At 45.9% G+C, this 17,564-nt stretch overlaps 2 protein-coding genes across 5 annotated transcripts in view; one reads left to right on the forward strand and one right to left on the reverse strand.

Moving 5' to 3' along the window:
- Nucleotides 1–305: 305 nt before the first annotated feature.
- SPRING1 (SREBF pathway regulator in golgi 1) lies at nucleotides 306–5,680 on the reverse strand. Its single transcript, XM_072350720.1, has 5 exons — nucleotides 5,473–5,680; nucleotides 5,229–5,385; nucleotides 3,962–4,113; nucleotides 3,375–3,488; nucleotides 306–2,580 (listed from the first exon to the last, which is right to left on the reverse strand). Exons 1-5 carry the CDS (start codon nucleotides 5,581–5,583, stop codon nucleotides 2,497–2,499), a joined length of 618 nt encoding a protein of 205 aa, XP_072206821.1. The 5' UTR covers nucleotides 5,584–5,680; the 3' UTR covers nucleotides 306–2,496.
- RNFT2 (ring finger protein, transmembrane 2) overlaps nucleotides 5,681–17,564 on the forward strand; it is a 30,716-nt gene continuing 18,832 nt past the window's right edge. For 3 of the 4 annotated variants that reach the window (XM_072350716.1, XM_072350715.1, XM_072350719.1), the window contains exons 1-6: nucleotides 5,707–5,791; nucleotides 7,679–8,145; nucleotides 10,194–10,672; nucleotides 11,488–11,564; nucleotides 13,033–13,133; nucleotides 15,635–15,788. In XM_072350716.1, the coding sequence (XP_072206817.1) occupies nucleotides 8,063–8,145; nucleotides 10,194–10,672; nucleotides 11,488–11,564; nucleotides 13,033–13,133; nucleotides 15,635–15,788 (894 nt within the window). In that variant the 5' untranslated portion in view covers nucleotides 5,707–5,791; nucleotides 7,679–8,062. Of the gene's footprint in view, nucleotides 5,792–7,678; nucleotides 8,146–10,193; nucleotides 10,673–11,487; nucleotides 11,565–13,032; nucleotides 13,134–15,634; nucleotides 15,789–17,564 lie in introns of all 4 variants that reach the window. The other variant, XM_072350718.1, reaches the window with a different exon arrangement.

The following is a 17,564-nucleotide window of genomic DNA, read 5'->3' on the forward strand; positions in this document are numbered from 1 at the left end:
CAAGTTTTGTCTTGGCCTCAAACCAGAACTCCAGTCCACCACATTAAGAATTTTTAGTCCAGTTCTCCCAGCACCACCCCAGCAGAGCAGCACAGCAAAAGCCTTCAAGGCCAAACAGTCAAGTTCAGCCAAAGCAGCTATAGTGATTACTGCTTTGCCCTTCTGCCATTGGTTTCTCTTTCCAAATTGGGATAGCCAGATATCATACCTGCTCTTCATTAGATGTGATTTGCTGCCATTTTTCACTGCTATGAATATTACTGTAAACAACAGACATCAAGTTATGTTGTAGATCAAGGAAAGACATGAGAAGAGGCAGTATTTTGGAACACAGATACACTTTTAATGATTTAACACACAAAAGAGACAATTTGAACAGCCTAACAAACAGGGAAGATGCACCCTCTGCCACAGTGAATGGGCAGCGGTCACAACATACTGCTGAACATCCCTCTGAGAGGGAGCAGGAACTCCCACTATTGCATCCCACTATCACATGAAGTTGGTTCTTATGATTTCTCACAATTGCTGCTTCGAGGCAGAGATATTATCAGCAGAAGAATAAATACCAAGTTGGAAAAGAAATTCAGGGTAAGGCATCAGTACCTCAATCTTAGTGCAGCAATGCGACACGTGGAATACATCCCACTAGGAGTGATATAACAAGACCAACCCGATGACCTCCCCTTACTAAGTGTGGAAGGGAGGTGAACAATCTGTTTAACATTGAAAAGAGAAGCAAGAAACCTCTGCTACCCTCTTAAGACAGCATTTCATATTGCACCTTCACCCTGCATCATGCCTGCTGCAGCGACTTGCCATAGGATGGCAGCAAAGGGAAGACGTCTCCATCCAGATAAACCACTCACGCTACAGCTTTGGGAGAAACAAGACTTTCAGAAGAATCTGCTGACAGAATCAATATCTCACCCGATGAGTTCTGGGAAAGAACAATGAAAACAGTGCAAGTGGATTTTATCAGGCCGTTGGTAATGCTACTCGTTTATATTGCATGGAATTTTAACTGGAAACATAAGATGTAGCATCATACAGAGATCTTTTGCACCAGGACACTTCACCACCGCGCCTGTTTTCTTAACAAAGCCTCTGTGGATTGTTTTTTCTTTCAGACTGGGAATAGGAAGCAACAGTTTAAACATGCATATGCAAAGTCAGAATCATTGAAGTGGCCTTGCTGCACAGAGATGGCTGGGGTAAAAACAGGGGAAATGAGGCTTTGCATAGCAAAAACAACCCAGTTTTGTCTGGTGCTTGGCCTTCACACAGTGACAAGCAGGGAAAGTGCACATATCTTACATGGCCTCTACCCATCTCCCCTGTGTTGAGCAGCCTTACGTAAGGAGTCAATTGCAGAAAACCAGAACAAACCCTGTTCTAATGCCATTCTGAGAAGGCTGAAACTCACGTAACGTGGCTGCCCCAGAGAAGGGCTTGCACCATATTCTACCATTCTAGCATAATAAATTCATGAACAAAGCTGTAATGAGGCAAGAATCCTGGAAGAACTCCACCCTTTTGCCTCCTGCACAACCAGAAGTGGAACACAATTGAATTACTGAGTCCAGAACAAGTTCAAGCAAATAAACCTTCTTTGCTTCCTGTCAGCAAGTGGACAGACAGAGAGCTGCTTGCAAGGCTAACACTCCTCCTCAAGGAAACTGCTGCAGAGAACTAAGGAAAGCACTTACAGACAATAAAGGTCCCACCACAGGGAGATCTCTGCTCTTCTCTCATTCTAGGGGACTTTGGCAGATAACAACTCCATTGGAGTTCCAAATGCTTTAAACTCACCAAGAGGAACATAAGCACTATAGCCATGAAAGCCAGTACAAATCCTTTAGACTAAGGAGGGAAAAACACCAATCAATTTTAGTCAGGATGCAAAATACCCTTTTTACGTGACACAAAGAAACAGGGGCTGAAAGGCATCAACAACTAGCTATGCAAAGCATCAATACTTCCAGCTGGAAATCCATATAAACTGAATAAATAATTCATAATTACAGATGTAGAGTACGCCATGCACACCGGGATAGTGCTCCAGAGAAACAACAGGCACGCTTTACTCCCTATAAGCAAAGGTTCTGTCATTATTACTGCCATTCTGGGAAGTCTCCGGACTGCGGGGACCACTGAGCCTACAGGTACAGCTGCAAAGCTACATTAGACTGTTTTCCTATGATATTTTATAGGCTAGATCCACTCCATGTGTCCTAAAACACATGCTATTGTAGAAGATTGCTTCAAAGAATGCCCTTCTGGTGCCCCAAAGCATGTGCACAACATCAGCTGAAGGAAGCAAGATTCAATCCCACAGAACATAAGTCTCTTGCTTACTCCTTGCAAGTCTGGGTTTGCCACCAAAAACACCATAAACCATTTACATTGAGGCTCTTGTAAGGCAGCAGCTGTTGTCTTGCTCTGTTGGATTCTAGTCTCCAGTTCCTTCGCCTTGCTGCTCAGATCCTGCGGCTTTCAAACAGGCAGCAGCTCTGGGGGATATTCACCATAGCAGTACTTAGCAATTGGATCTCTGTAGGTGTTCTCATGCTGCACGCTCTGTTGGGAACAGGAGATACTTTAACAGTTCATACATACTGTAACAATATACCTCTCCATTGAGGGTTAAAACCCAGAGTAAAAGCATGCAAAAACTTCCCAAACTCTTCCATAGAGTACAGTACCTTCCATAGTCAAATATCACTGCACTCCCAACATATATAAAGACAGTTGCTATGTTACAGCATTTTCACAGTGAAACGTAACTAGAAATTCATTTTCTGGAGGCTACTCCAAATAGGTGAGATGGTAATTCATCCATTCCAAAGTGCTACCTATGCTTCAGCAATGGAAGAGGAAAGAATTGGGGTCCTTTCAGCAGCACACAGTGCCAAGATAAGAGGCAGAGGGTGCAAACTGGAACACAGGAGGCTCACTCTAAACACTGTGCAGCTTACAGGCAATAGAACAAACACAGTCTGCTTCTTTGGAGGTCTTCAGAAGCAAGCTGGCCATTGACCTGGGCAATCAGCTCTAGCATGGAGCTGGACCAGAGGACTTTCAGAGGTCCCTTCCAGCCTCAACCATTTGCGATATCACCAAATGTCCTAAGCCAGCAAGGCACAAAGTTTGTACTTGAGATGTGCATGGCTTTGGTAGACAGAACTACTCATCAAAGTTCCAGTGGCATTTCGCAAAGGGCATTTTAGAGCCCTTCATTAACAATTCATTCCTATTGCACTATTAAGTACTCCAGCTGCACGACACCTCCAACTGCATTTTGTAAGCACGACAGAGCAATGAACTGTAGGACCAAGGGCACTTTTCAGGTATTACACATCCCAGTGCCTTACCTGTGATGAAGTCCTACATTTTGCCAGACACAGCTCGAAACGATCTTCCACTGCCATGAAGAGGTTCTGGAAAGCCATGGCTGCCCGGTTCAAGAAACGTTCCAGAAGATGTTGCTAAAGTGGTGAGCAAGAAAATAATAGAAACAACCAAAAAAAGACCTTGTTTCAATAAAGTAGTCAAAACCTACACAGTTCAAATCTCAGAGGAACAGAACTTCCAAGCAGAGCTGTCTACTAGCAAGCACCCCAAGGTTAACGTCATGGCATTCCAACAGGAGAGAGAACCCAGAGGAGCCTTGGCCAGCAGAAGGTAAGGGAGCTCTTGTACTGTCTGGAATAGCTTTTCTACAGTCACTTCCTTTCAGCAAACACAACGCCTCTAAAGCTGAACTGCTGCAGAGCTCCCGTTACTTTCTCTCCAAGGTGGAAAGGATGGATTTTTTGACTTATTTCTATTAAGCTTTTATTTATAGCTTACCACAGGCTTCTCTCACCCTTCAGGGAACAGGAATGGCCCCCCCCTAAGGAAAAGGCTCCTGACAAGCAAGAGCTTTTAGCCACAGCTGAAAAGCAAAAGGTCTGTGTACCTTGTTGGGCTGCAGGCAGCAGGACACACAGTACTCATACACACTGCAGCAGCCATTGGGAAGGCAGCTGTCACAGCTGTATAGCTTTGTATTGGGCACGTTGACATTACAACAGCCATTGACCAGCAAGTCCTTCCTCTCACAGATGTAGCCTGAAAAACACCAAAGATAGGAAGAACTGAGAAGATTTATTCCACGTATGTTCTATGGAAATGATAAAGGTAAAATACACTGTTTGACAGTCCTGCATAGCAATTACTTGAAGCAATACTTGGACATAGAGCTGAGCTGTACAACAGCTTGGTGCTGTCTGCACAACTATTACGTACCTCATCTAGGGGGTATACAGAGCACCATTCTTTACATGCAGTAATGATATCAGATACATACAGTTACGATATCTCATGGGCATAGTTTATTGTTGCCACTGGAAAGGGTAACCACGGTGATTATACCTGGAACAAAACTGACAGACATTCCTTTACCTGCTCTGAATCTGTTTAACTCTCTTTACTGTTCAATATGAAAAAGGGACTTAGATTCATCCAAACAAAGTAGCTGTGATGTTCACTGTTTACAGGAGCTCTCAATAGGCTACAACAACATAGCACGCATCCTTATGGAAGCTTCACCACCTCTGCTGGATGGGGAAAGGCACCACAGATTTCAGAGACCTTGGTGAATCAGCAGAGAGCATTAACTCAGGAGCTCTACGTTTAATATTGAGGCGGTAAATCACAAAAGATGTACTGGTTTTTATTATCGTTATTTTTATACAGCCTTTCATTGCTGGCCAAGAACAGCCCAGCACCGGAGCCACATGAGGCACGTGCCATGGCAGGATCCATCTACTGAACACCCGGAGTTAACCTGAGAATCTGCAATAGAAATATCCCAGGGTTTACAAGTGTCGGATGAGCTCGTTAGCTGCAGCTGAGCACTAATTGTGCCAATCAGGTTTCCTCGATTACTCTTGCTAACACGCCTGACCACAGGAAGGCACTGCAGGGGGATACAAATAGCTCTGCAAGCAACCACCCTGCACTCAGTGCTGCACATTTAGGTGCTGTGTGAGGGCAACTGGCGTTTGTTGGATCCAAGGCAGCCCTGCTAACAGCACAGCCACACACACAGGCGTTGTGCCTGTAATATGAATACAATGTGAGCACGGAAACATCAACAAGTGAGGCTCAGCTGTCAGGTGCTCTAATAAGGAGCCCTTGTTCCCAGGCCAGCACACGGGCCGAGCTCTCAGCACCGAGCATACCCAGTTCGTCCGTGATGAGCAGCTTCCCCTGCACGGAGTTCCGGCACTGGTTGCTCAGGTGGCTGCCGTTCCCCGAGCTGAACTGCTCCTTCCATAGGATGGGCTGCTCGTGCTCCTGCACCTGAAGGAGGTTCCGGTCTCTCACCGTCCGTTCTTCCTGCAAGGAGAGAAACATTCAGTACAACCAAACAAACCGGCTTCCCATTCCCACTCCCCCCCAGCCCCGTCCTCCTCCCGCCCCGACCTGCTTGAAGGTGCTGCTGAGGAAATACACGAGGGACAGCCCGAAGACGACGCCGAGAACCCAACGCTTCCTCAGCAGCCGCCGCCACAGCACGGCCCCGCACGGCACCATGGCGGCTCAGCCCCACATCGCTATCGCCATCTCCGGCCGCGGCGGCGCCGCTCCCGACGAACGCGGCCCGAGCGCTTCCGCCGGCTGCGGGGCGGAGCCGGGATGTGCGTTGCTTGGAGGGGCGCGGCCGCGGCTGGGGGCGGTGTGGGGCTGCAGGGTGAGTACGGGCCGAGCGGAGCGGGGAGAGGAGTCCGCGCTGTGTGTTGTGGTGCGTATCTGCGGGGGTATGTGAGCGTGGGGATGTGCCCTTGCTGGGCGCTGATGCGGCTTTGTGCTCGCCGATCCGTGCTGCAGCTGCTGCTGAAGCTGCTGGAAGGTGGAAAGAGCACAGCCAGCCGGTGTCAGAGCAGAGTGCCTTTTGGTAGGGAATAATGGAGCCATACCGTCGTTTGAGTGGGAAGGGACCCCTAAAGGCCCATCTCATCCTCCCTCCTGCGATGCACGGAGGCACCCACAGCTCCATCAGTGCTCAGAGCCCCGTCCCCTGGCCTTGGGTGTCTGCAGGGATGGAGCAGTGCCATCTCTCTGGGCAACCTGTGCGGTGCCTCTCCGCCCATAGTGTGAAAAAACTTCTTTATATCCAGTCTAAATCTTCCTTTTTTTCGTTTGAACCCGTTTCCTCTTGTCACAACAGACCCTAAAGATTCTGTCCCCTTCTTTCTTGTAGCTCCCTTTATAGTACTGAAGGCCTCTCTTAGCTCTCCCCACAGCCCTCCCTCCTCCAGGCTGCACAGCCCCAGCTCTCTCAGCCTGTCCTCATAGGGCAGTTTCCCACCCCTGAGCCCTCCTCTGGCTGTGCTCCAGCAGCCCCGTGTCTCTCCTGCGCTGAGCACTCCCCATCTGGATGCAGCACTCCAGGTGAGGTCTCCCAGCATGGAGCAGAGGAGCAAATCCCCTCCCTCGCCCTGCTGGCCACACTGCTTTGGATGCAGCCCAGGGTACAGTTGGCTCTCTCAGCTGTGAGGGCACAGTGCTGGTCCAGCTGCTCTCCACCAGTACCTCTGTGTCATTTGTGGCAGGGCTGTGCTCCCCCAGCTTGTTCTGATAGCAGGGGTTGCCACAACCAAAGTGCACACCTTGCACTTGGCTTGGCTGAAGCTCATGATGTTCTCCTGGGCCCATTGCTCAGCTTGCCTAGATCTCTCTGGATGGCATCTCATCCCTCAGGCACGTCAACCACACTGTCCAGAATAACATCTATTTACATGGTACCTGACCATAGCCCAGAATAACATCCATTTATTATGAGGTACCTGACCATACCCGTACAACAGGTTACATCTCATGGAGCCTCATGTCTTCAATACTCAACATTTGTGTCACAGTCCGCTTAATAGTTGATGCCAGAAGAAAGTTATTTCCCCATAGAGCTGCATGTCATTTAGAAAGCTCTTCTCACTCTGCTAATACAACCTGCGAGGCTTCTCATGGTTTGGGAACAAACGAGGGGTTCTCCAGGTTTCATTGCAAGCAGTGACCTCAGAGTTGCTCACTGGTGGGACGGTGCTGTATGCACGGTCAGCTATTTCATCACATGTCAATTGTTGTTTTGGTTAAAAAAGAACTTAAGGGAGTGTTGGTAATTTAGGTGACCAGAATACTTCGATTAGAGTTACATTTCTGGTGCTCCTAGTGGCTGCCTGTGTCTTTTCCATAGCATCTGTTGCAAGTTATGTTCTTCCTGCCTTACTGTTTGTTTATTTGTGTGTATTTGATGTATGTGTGTGTATCTGTGTGAACATCTAAAGCAGTGTCCAAAAGCTGGCATCCCAAATTAAAACCCGGATGTTTTCTGTCCTCAGTGTCTCAAATCCCATGATGTTCCAGCTCAGCCTGCTTGATGGGAAGACCGTGTGTTACTTTTCTTCTCATCCTTTCACAGAGTCAGAAGTTTACCTGTGTGATCTACAGATATGGGGCTGCACGTATCTCAGTTTCCTGTTGCATACATGGGTACTATTTCTGACCATCGTGCAGGGTTTGCTAATGGCAGTTTGTGGCCTAAAAGGGATGGGCTACCTATTTAAAAGAACATTGTCATGCCTTAATTGTACTTTTTCATTTAAAATGTTTTCTTTTCTTTTTTTCCCCACAGTTTTGCTCTTTGTTTCTCTGCAAGTTTCTTCAGAAGAGAAAGAAGGCTACAGAGGGCACACACTGATCCACGTTACAGCTGGAGCTGCCCTGTTGGATGTAGGGCAGGCCATGTCACCATACAGCTACATGCCCTGGGGGGCTGCACTGTGCTGCAGAAGGGGGTCTGCCTCATTCCTGTCCAACATGGAGACCTGTTTGTGTGTGCTCCCATTTGCCATCTGAAAGCTGTTTCTTCACAAGTGTACTGAGAAACATCTGCAGGCCTCTCTTGCAGAGAAGCAGATGATTTACACCAGCTATGTCAGCAGCTGAAGAGGTTTTCCAGCTCTCTGGCTCGGTGGATCTCTGCTAGTCACACTGGAATTGCTGACTGGCAGCGTTGATGTTGAGTGTGCTGTGTTTCAAGGTGTTGAGGAAAATGCAGAGACGGCACAGCAGCAACACTGACAGCGCTCCTCCTGAAAGGTACATAGCATCACAGAACAGCCTGGGTTGAAAAGGACCACAAAGATCATCCAGTTTCAACCCCTGCTACGTGCAGGGTCACCAACCACCAGACCAGGCTGCCCAGAGTCACATCCAGCCTGGCCTTTAATGCTTCCTCTTCAGTTTTTCCCACCTTTTCCTCTGCAGGTGGCAGTGTTCTGATTTAAGTGTGTGATGCATCTCTTGGTCTTAGAAGACAAAAGCTCAGAAGTGAGACAAATACTTCCTGTGCGTGGAACACAGCCAGGTTTTCTGTTTGGGCTTAGAGACGGATTTACTTTTCTCTTTCATGTCAGTTATCAGCTGCTGCCAACTGCAGTGTTTTGCTTTTGGTGATGTGCTGCAGCACATGCAGACAGCTGGCTCAGGCAGCAGGATGGTTGGGGTTCTGGAAGAGCAACCACAGCACAGTAGCACAGTGCTGCAGGGGTACTGAGCACCACCAGTCCTGAGAGCTCAATCCGTATGAGCAGAGCCTTCGTAAAGAGTTGGGGTGATTCTTGGTGTCACTCCAGAATCTACATCTAGCTTCACATGTGTGAATATTTAGAAGCAGAATACTCCTAGTTCATTTCATAACATCAACAAGGGAGGTTTGCCACTCTCATTGTTCTGGTGCAAAACGTCCCCTTGTGCTTTCCCAGAGTTAGTGCTGACTTCTTTTTCTTTGGCTCAGCTGAGATTGTGAGTGAAAGGTCTGGATCACAAATGGTCGCTAAGGATTTTCTGCTGGTTTTGCAGGTAGAGGTAAATAGATATCAGTGATGTAGGCTGAAGGTTTTCTAACTGTACAATGAAATGCAGCTGCCACCGACGTTGTGACTTGGTTGGCTTCATTGGTTTCAGCATTTCGTCCATGTTAGTCTTTAAATATTGCCTGGTTAGTTCCTTCATGCTAAAAAGCTGCGTATCCTGGTAGTGTTGTTGCAAACAATTCTGTATTTATCTGTAGCACTGAGTCCCACACAGTGTGTTTCTGTTCCCAGATCTGTCTCATTGTGTTCTTGGTGTAAGATTCAACATCTGGTTAACTTGAACCAAAGAGAGGTGTGCTTTGTCTTGTTGACTTCTCCCCTTGCTGTGGAGAGACGTTGGGAATGGGGTGTAACTATAAAATGCCTTATGAGGAGTTTACTTAGTGGAAATGTGTGCCCAGAGAGGTTTGGAGCTGCCTCTGGAGTCAGATGAAGGCAGTGCTCTGTGCCTCGTGGGGAACCTGGGGGGGTTTCTGAGCCTGTGGGAGAGAGAAACTGAAGGCAAGGCCGTGTGTGTGCCTGTGTGTGCTTCTCAGCTTGTGACCACCATTTCTGCAGCTGGAAGTCTCCAAGGCTTAAAACCAGGAGAGGTGGCAATGTGCAACATGCCTTACTTGTGGGCTTTGCCTCTTGCTGTACTTATTGATTCTTTAGTCTTCTTTTGCAAGTTAGGGAGGTATTTGCTGTCTGTAGGGCATTTACTGCCTGAGGACTCTTTCTGTGTGTTACTTCTGTTGTCCCCTTTCATCCAAACTTTCCACATGTTCAGTACTACAGTATTGGGCTCGGGTGAAAAAAAGCATATTTTCTTTAGGTGTTAGGGTGAAGATATCTAGAACTTAATTTTGCAATCTGGCTATGCGACAGACTTAGTAAAGAATCAGTGCCAGGACCAATTCTGCCCACTGCCCGATCTGTCCCTGCATACATCCATGTCTGTTTTGCTGAGAACATAAAACATTTTTTTCTGTGATTGGTGAATCTTAAAATCACTATAGATGCTGAATTAGATATTAGATGCCTTATCTATCTGGTTCCTCCAGAGGGGAAGGGGTTGTTTGGGGGCTCTGACCCTCAGAACTGGTGCACTGTGAACAGTGTTGGTCCCTCGTTCTACAGCTGTGACTTTCCAGGAGCAAATCACATCTGTTACCTGCAGACCTACATATCCTGGCAGTGCATGAAGAACGATACTGTTAGGAGGGGGCTGTGAGACTGAGACGTTCTGTGCCATTCATTTGTATTCAATCACTTTTCTCTCTCCCTCTGCAGAAACCGGAGCCAAACGGTCAGTTCTGAAACCAGCGTGGATGAAAGTGGGGTGTTTGAAAGTCTGAAGGCTGAGACTTCCTCACCACAGCAGCTGTTCTCTGGCCTGGCAGGAATCCCCTCGGGATCCATCACAGCTGCGCCGTTCCAGTCGGGTTTGGTCCTGGGCTCTTCAGCAGGAGGCGGGGAGGTGTTCATTCAGATGCCGGCCCCAAGGGAGGAGGGAGCCACTCGCACAGAAGGAGCCCCGTTTCACCACCGGCAGCAGCCCCATCATTTCCACCATGGCCATCACCGTGGTTCGTCCCTTCTGCACATGGCAGGAGGGGACCGCCACGGGCACGCTGAGGAAGGCAGTGAGGAGCAGGCTGGGACTCCAGCACCGGCGCTTTCGGAGCTAAAAGCAGTGGTTGGTTGGCTGCAGAAGGGCCTTCCCTTCATCCTCATCCTCTTGGCTAAAGTCTGTTTCCAGCATAAGCTTGGTAAGCAGCTGTCCTTTTGGGACTGTAAGTGAACTAGAGGGTGGTCAGTATGTTCTACCTTGCTGTGATGTCTGATGTATTTATCCCCATGGCAGCATCTACAGGTATCCTAGCATGAAAGGGACATATTAAAATGCAAGGGGTAACAAACTCTGCTTTTTCCCCTGACTTCCAATGCAAGCTGTTTTCATCTGTGTTAGTCCCATCTGTTCCTATCCTGACAAGTGGGAGATCCTTTCTGTACCTGTTCCCAGTCTCTCCTGTAGGGTCTGAGGATCAAGCCCAACAGCACTGGCAGTTACAGCTTGCAGCTGACATCTTCAGAGTTCCCTAAAGAACGTCTGTCCTCGTTTCTGTATTGGAGCTTGAGCACTTCAGCCCTTCAGTGGTCATGTAAAATGCACTCACCCAATCCTTCTCTTCTATGGCATGGTTTGTGTGGCATGTCTGAAGATCCTTACTGGTGTAATATGCTGAGATTATCATCATGGAGAAGCCAGTAATGCTTAAGTTTACTGTGCTTATAGCCCCAAACCACCATTGATTTATGTCTGCAAAGTCTTGCATTTGCTCAGCCCAGACTGTCCTTGGCTGGCTGGCAAGTGCTCGTTGTGATTTCTTTGTTTCAGTTCAGCTTGTATTTGAACTTTGTGAGCCCAGACTGCTGTTTTTCAGTTGCTTATTTTTAATTCCTGGTGCATCCAGAATATTACTCAGTAACTGTTCTTTAGAGCTGGAGGGTGCTGACATCAGATGGCTCAGGGCTGAAGTTCCTCCTTCTTAGCCATATATACTCACAGTGCCTTTCCCTGCAGGGATTGCTGTGTGCATTGGTATGGCCAGCACATTTGCCTATGCCAACTCCACGCTCCGAGAGCAGGTTGCTCTAAAGGTAAGCACAGCATCTTGCTTTCTTTTGCTCCCAAGCAGCATTTCTCTTAGTACACAAAACGCCTGTACTGAAAATTCTTTTGCAACATGGGGCTGAATGCTGTTTCTTAGATACAGACCTGTCAGAGTATGTGTACTATGGCATAATCCTCACTTCTACCTACTTCCCCCCACTGGTGCTTTTGGGAAAGCAAGGAAGGGAAAGTCAGGGAGGTGCAGACCTGCTTCTGGCTCTGCCACTGGCTGACAGCGCTTCATCAAGCACTTCTCTGCCTCAGTTTCTCATTGTGTATAGCAGAAATCAGTTTCACTAAGTCATAATGAGATGTAGTTTACTGGTGTTTCATTGTTCAGATTAAGGATTTGCAGGTGTAATGCTTGTTAATGTCTCTATAATGCTGTCCTGATGTTACGCTTAGGATATAAAGAAACCAGGGGATCTACTCAGGTTTTACAACCTCCAGTGTCAGCAAAATACTTCGACAGCACCAAAAGCACAAAACAAGACTTGCTTTTTTTGTAAGAAATGACATGGGTGGCACAAGCATACGTTTATATGTACCAGTAGCAGTGAAATAAAGGTGATATGGTGCTCAGTGAGCAGATAAATTGCACAGTCATATAATAGATTGCTGTTGCCCTGCACTTTGCACCTCTGTCTTTCTAGCACTGTGCCCATTAATCTGTCTGCTTTAAATCTCAACCTAACATCCCTGGCTGTTGAATAGCTATAAATAGCCATATTCTTAATACATCTTAATAAAGCTTTTTTTTTCCCCCTTCCCAAGAGCAAAATTTGCTCTCCAGAATTACACTGGGCCAAGACCCAGGACAAGATCTTCTGCCTTCCAGCTTCCATCTGTAACGTTTCTCATGCATTGAAATGTAGAATTTGTACTGCTTTGGACCTTTAATTATGTCTTGAATCTAAAATACGTGTTTCAGAGCCTTCGTGTATTCAGACAACACTCATGTGCTGCATGAAGCAGTGGGTTACACTACCTTTGGTTCAGCTGAGCCTTCCTAGTGACTTTGGGTAGAACACTCCTTTCTCAACGTGCCATTCCACACAGGTTTAAGCTCAAAACTGCAGTACAGTACATGGAAGTGGCTTCCTTTAAATTGTGTCTCAAGCTGCATTTTAAATATCAGGAAAATTTAGATGTCCCAAGAAAGATCCCAACTTTGAACACTGCGTTCTGCAAACCAGGCTGTCATTTCCACCAGCGTGCTTCCATTAATTTCTCTAAAGTTGCTCTATCTGCAGAGGTTGGGTGAGTGAGAGCCATTTCTGCTTGCGTTGTAAGTGCCTTTCCCAAGCAGCTTATTTGTGAGCCTTAGTCCCATGTAAATAACTAACTGCTGAATTCTTAGTTGCATCCCTGGGTTGGCCCTACGTTTTTCAGCAGTCAGAACTCAGTGCAGCCCTTGAAACTTGGAATTTATGTTCTCTGCTTTTTGTTGCTCAGGAGAAGAGATCAGTATTGGTTGTCTTCTGGATCTTGGCCTTTCTCACTGGGAACACCCTGTACTTGCTCTACACGTTCAGCTCCCAGCAACTGTACAACAGGTGGGAGGAATTTACATTCCATCTGATGGAGGCAGGTGATAATTGCCAGGGTGGAAAGGAGGAAGCTCACTTCTCCTCACTCTTCGGGAAGTGTGGATACTTAACTGCGACTGCTGTCTTTGTTACATCTTTGTGGTACCTTCCAATGGAGGAAAAGCATGTGTCTATCACTTTTATCAGTGGACTGTGCCCCTATCAATAAGGTGACATAACCAGGTCTGAATGAACCAGATGTGACAATATGCTACAGTTTCTGCTTGACATACTGACACTTGCCATTTTCTTAAGTATCGAAGCAGGTTGGATAGTTTTTAATAGCAGGACTTCTCCATTTTGAACACGGTGACTGAACATAGAGAGTAGGTGTTGGAAGCAGACAAGAATGGACCAACTGGTTTGACTGGTCCCATCATATTTTCTTTTTGGTTTATCCAGCTTTTAGTCTGTTACTGGAGATAAGCTGGTTGTAGAGAAGTTGAGTCACCTCATTGTACTCAGGGCTTGGAGGAGTCTGGGTCTGCTGTGATTAAGATGGGCTCAACTTCCAAATTCTGACTGAAGCACTTCTCAAATACAGGAAAATTAGTATCCATGGATTTGGTTCAGTATTATCCCTGCAAAGATACTTAAGCAAAGAGATATTAGTAGATTAAGTTAGAAGAAACAGAGCAATTATCAAACCTAGTCACTTGAGAAAGTAGTCTTGGTACCCTTAGTTAAAACTGCATGAATTATCTTCCCAATTAGAAAATTATTTGTCCTGCTGGAAGAAACTTAGAGTTTCAGAATGAAAATATTTTCTGGAGTATACAATGTGCATAATATGCATCAGCTGGCTAGACAGCTCTCGGGTATGTTCCTTCTCTCATTTAGTTCATTGCTCCTCAAAATACTGCCTGTATTGTGCAGCAGAGGAGTCAAGGTCTGCCCACACCCCTGGTTGCTTGTAGAATTGCTCTGAATGAATTAGGGTCTCATCATTGGAAAGCTGTATTTGTAAAGAAGAGTGAGAGCTGAGAAGTTGTGTGTATGTAGGTAAGAATGAGAGGTGGTAAGCTGTGGGATAATCTCCATGCAGTTTGTGGGAGACATGAAAGAGGTATGGCAGAAAGGTATGAAGGTGCTAAAAAGAAATGTATTGTACCATCGGGAAGCAATGTGGCTTTAGGAAGCAGGCTAAGGTTAAGCTCATTAATAGAAATAGCTTAAAATATGAGAAGTTTTCTGGAAAAAAAAAAGGGGACAGGGGGGCGGGAGGGGATTCAGCAATCAGGGACCATCCTACATGCTGCTTAGGGCAGAGTTTAATAGTGAACAGTCTGGGCAATGGCTTACTAGAAAACCCCATGCTTGCAAGTGACGTGTTGGTGCATGATGTATGGAACTGTGTCCATTCACAAGGCAGGCCTGTGATGTTAGAAATAACTGTTTTGTTGGGTTTTTTTCTTTCTCCTTTAGTTTTCATTTCCTGATTTACTTTTTACTCATTTCTAGCGCATAAATAGTAGTAAAGTCTCTGATTCTGTTTTTGTTTTAGGGTTTAATTTTACCTGTTGTGCTGTGCCAATGTTGTGAGTATTTTAAATTCACGCTCAGGCTTTTCCTTCTGGGTTGTTTATTTTGCCTTTCCTTTCTTTTTATTTTCTTTATTTTATTTTCTTAAGTTTTTACTTTCTACCATGAGGCTTTTGGTAGGTAAATATTGTGAACAGGAAGCTATTTTTTCAGTCTGAGGAGAGTCCAGACCTCATTGCTGCTCAGGTCAGTAGCTCCTGCTCATGGTTATGTGAAGTTGTGCTGTCCTGGACTCCCCTTCTTTAAAGACCAGACGTTCAGCCCAGTCAGTAGCATTAAGGAAAGACCACTGCCTTTCTGGAGCTTTGGTTCAGGTGAGAGTTGCTAACTAACAGCCCATGAGTCACTGACAGAGCATGGCCCTCCTGGAGTCCTAACCTTTCTGCCGTAGTTCTGCTTAATACCATGCTTCCTTTGTCACCCACTCGTTTCACACGCACAGCTTTAGAGACTGCTGCCCCTGAAACAGCTCTACCTGTGGCAAGGCTGCTTCGCTGAAGGAAGACACAGTGGTCTTGAGTTTTGCTGTGACTTTCCTGTCCAAGGAATCATACTAATGACTGTGACCTCAAGGGAAAAGCTTTCACAGTTAGGAATGAAGGAAGACTAAAGTCACTGCTGTTAGACAGAAGGCTCTTTTTTAGTGGTGGATTGCAGGTTTTAATGCTTGAAATCTCAAAGATAGATTTCGTACAAGTTTGGGTCCTGTGTTCTGATAGCGGGCAAACCTGCTGACCTTGGTAGAAATGGGCAAGAGGCCTGGAGGAACCATGGGACTAATTTGCATGTTATTGTCCTTCAGAACTTCACTGTGGTTCACTGGAGTTTCTAGGCCCTCTTTGGCCAACAATGGGTAGAGCTGGTATCAAGAAGCCTAAATGAGGTTCTTCTCATTGGTATTTGAACCTTGTTGTCGTGCTTTTCAGCCTGATATTTTTGAAGCCCAACATTGAGAGACTGGACTTTTTTGACCTGATGTGGATTGTGGGGATCACAGACTTTGTGCTGAAGTATCTCACCATTGCATTGAAATGCCTGATTGTTGCCCTGCCTAAGATCATCCTAGCTGTCAAGTCAAAGGTAAGAGTCACTTCTCTTCTGGATCCATGGATGTGTATCTTTGATAATCTGATATCTTTATAACATGTGTATGTCCGGAAATACGAGTGGAAGGGAAGAAATAGGGAAACTACTGCTGAAACTTCAGCAGAGTTACCTGGGCAGTAGGTTTTGGCTTGTGAAAAATCACAGACCAGAGCAAGGCTTTGGTAATGCCAGCAAGTGACTGGAGGCTGGGAAGAGAGAGGTAAGTGCTGCTTGAGGAGATACTGCTAGCAGTGAGATAACTGCTTTTCTTGGGGGTGCTGCTCTCAGCCCTGTTTTCTGAGCTGTCTTTGTCAGTGGGTATTTTTGAGGCACAAATTTCTTCTTATCAGGAAGAAATTGCAAACGTTCGTCTTCTTGACTTTCCACTCTGGGTCAAAAAAGCAACTGTGAAATTGAAGCTACTGATGCCACACAAGATAACACTTGTTCCAATCACAGTTGAAGAAATATTCCAAGTAAATAAATTAAAACAAATTAAAATAAATCATACACAAACCAGGCCTAACATCTTAAACTTCCTCACTAAATCTTTTCTGATGGTATCTTTTCATACATATTTATGTACATATTTTACTCTTTACAGACCTGTCATGCTCTGCATTCTTCCACTTTAGTAGCGTCTACATTTCAGTGGCAAAGGTAGCAATGTGTACTGCTTGCATTTGGTAAAGCAACTTTCTGGCAGCTGTTGGTATGAAGGGCACTGTGTAGATACAGTTAATCGATGAAAGTCTCAGGCAGGGCACTTAAGGGGATATCTAAACTGGGAATAGTTGTGCTTACAAATGACACGGGTGGCAGGGGAGTTGGGCAGTTTGTTCCTGCACAGCAGGGCTGTTTGAGATGGTTATTAATTTATCTCTGGCAATTGTCCAGGTCCTCTGTTGTTGCTGGTTTTTTCTTCCTTCTTCTTCTATTATTATTATTTTATTTGGGGGAGATTAATGTGCTGGGTCGGAGCATAATCCAGCTTGGGGAGGGGAGGAAAAAAAATGATGTGAATAGTCTTCCCAAGATAAATGGCAGTATTGGAAAAGGTTCACAGCCTTTGCTTGCTTGTCTGAGAGCTATCCCAAGTACTCATTAATCCTTGTCGGGAGAGAAGAAAGAGAAGGGGGCTTTATTTGCAGCTACAGTGGGAGGTTGGTAAGATCACATCTGTCAAGGGCCTGTAATGATTCAGAGCACAGATGCTTCATTTTTTAATACCTTTTCCTGGATAGCAGTACTTCTCACTTTGGTGTTTGTTTTTTTTTTTTAAGTCCCTTTTTGTCTTAGGATGTTGTTGATGGTCTCACTGTCCCTTGACATCTGAGACTGCTGTTACCTACAGCTATGGATCTGGATTTGTTTTTTATCCTGCTCCATACACTGCATCCTTTGAGCCTACCAGGGATGAGATCTGGTGTAACAAATTAACCAAGATCAAACTGGGATGGGAGAGCTCCAAGAGAACCACAGGATGCCGCAGAAACCATCACTGGTAACCACATAGCTGAGCTCTTTCTCTAAGCCTTCACCCAGCTTACTTACAAGCCAACACGATTCTGCTCATCTTCTTTTTCAAGTGACTTTTTTTAGCCCAGATAAGCTTGCTCTGAGTTCAAACAGTTCTATTGCACTGTAGATATTACCTTGAGCAAATTCTTACCAAGGTACTTACCACCTCCTGTCTTAATGTTTACCAGATACAGAGTTACTGTCTTCCTCCCCAAATGCTTGTATTGGTGTTTACGCTGCAAGCCTTGC

The sequence above is a fragment of the Excalfactoria chinensis genome, chromosome 16 (genome assembly GCF_039878825.1).
Source record: "Excalfactoria chinensis isolate bCotChi1 chromosome 16, bCotChi1.hap2, whole genome shotgun sequence".
NCBI classification, from domain to species: Eukaryota; Metazoa; Chordata; class Aves; order Galliformes; family Phasianidae; genus Excalfactoria; species Excalfactoria chinensis.